General features: G+C 63.3%; 1 protein-coding gene across 1 annotated transcript in view; it reads left to right on the top strand.

The window, feature by feature from the left end:
- The window catches only part of NAV1 (neuron navigator 1), a 44,808-nt gene that overhangs the window by 30,341 nt on the left and 13,196 nt on the right, over positions 1-1,271 (top strand). Inside the window, exons 6-7 of the mRNA XM_009994354.1 lie at positions 171-309; positions 477-836. Coding sequence (XP_009992656.1) covers positions 171-309; positions 477-836 — 499 coding nt within the window. The remainder of the gene's footprint in view (positions 1-170; positions 310-476; positions 837-1,271) is intronic.

Raw genomic sequence — 1,271 nt, 5'->3', positions numbered from 1 at the left:
TGGCCACTGTGTGGCACCTCCTGCCACAGCCCCACAGCAGGTGCTGTCAGGAGCTGAGGTTTGCCCCCTGTTGGACCCTGGAGTGGAGAAATCCCATGGGAACTGGTAGGGACCCATCAGGCAGGGCTGGAGCTGGGCAGGGGGGTCTGACGCTGGCTCTGCTGTTGCAGCTGGGATGAGAGCAGCTCCATCAGCAGCGGCCTCAGCGATGGCTCTGACAACCTCAGCTCGGAGGAGTTCAACGCCAGCTCCTCGCTCAACTCCCTGCCCTCTACCCCCACTGCCTCGCGCAGGAACTCGGCCATAGCGGTAGGTTCCCATGGGCCCCGGACCTTTCCTGGCCCTGTGGCTTCCGGCCCCACCCCCCGTGTGGATGGAGGGTGCTGGCATGGGGGAGCTAAGGCATGGCACAGCGTGGCTGGTGCTCGCTGGGGCTGGGTTTGGGGGGAGCACCCCTGACTCTGCTCCGCCCGCAGCTGCGCACGGACTCGGAGAAAAGGTCACTGGCAGAGAGCGGGCTGAGCTGGTACGGTGAGGGTGAGGACAAGGCACCCAAGAAGCTGGACTACGACAGCAGCAGCCTGAAGATGGAGCATGGCTCCTCCAAGTGGCGGCGGGAGCCCTCAGAGGGCAGTGAGGAGGGGTCCAAGGGTGGTGAGCTGAAGAAGCCTGTCAGCCTGGGCACCCCGGGCTCTCTCAAGAAGGGCAAGACCCCTCCAGTGGCTGTGACCTCCCCCATCACCCACACTGCCCAGAGCACCCTCAAAGTGGCAGGTGAGACCAAATTTGGGCAGAGTCCAGCTTCTCTGATGGGGAGGGGGCTGGCTGGCATCTCTGTGGGCCTTCCCTGAGCATGTTGGCCATGAGACACCTTGTGACTGTGCTCAGACCTGGTGCCAGGACATGGGCTGGAGCTGCCTGGCTGCCAGGCTGTGCATCCCTGAAGGCAGGTTGTGAGTCTGGCCTCATGCTAAGCCCTGCTTGCCCAGAGCTGTGCCTGCCCCATGGCCTTGTGGCCATGCACTGAGCTGGGGGCTGGCTGGGTGCACTGAGGGCCTGGCCATGGCTCTGCCCCAACACCGAGGGTGGTGGCGTGTCCCTTTGACTCTGTCATGTCCCCACATCTCTGGTGGTGATGTCCAGTGTGGGATAGTATGCACCTGAATGTCCACAAAGCCTCTTGGGACACTAACCCGTCCTTCCCTGCCCACCAGGCAAGCCTGAGACCAAAGCCACTGACAAGAGCAAGCTGTCTGTGAAGAGCACAGGCC

Source organism: Chaetura pelagica, unplaced genomic scaffold, assembly GCF_000747805.2.
Source record: "Chaetura pelagica isolate M959 unplaced genomic scaffold, ChaPel_1.0 scaffold470, whole genome shotgun sequence".
NCBI classification, from domain to species: Eukaryota; Metazoa; Chordata; class Aves; order Apodiformes; family Apodidae; genus Chaetura; species Chaetura pelagica.
Note: the sequence above shows the minus strand (reverse complement) of the source record. Positions and strands in the feature narration are given on the sequence as shown.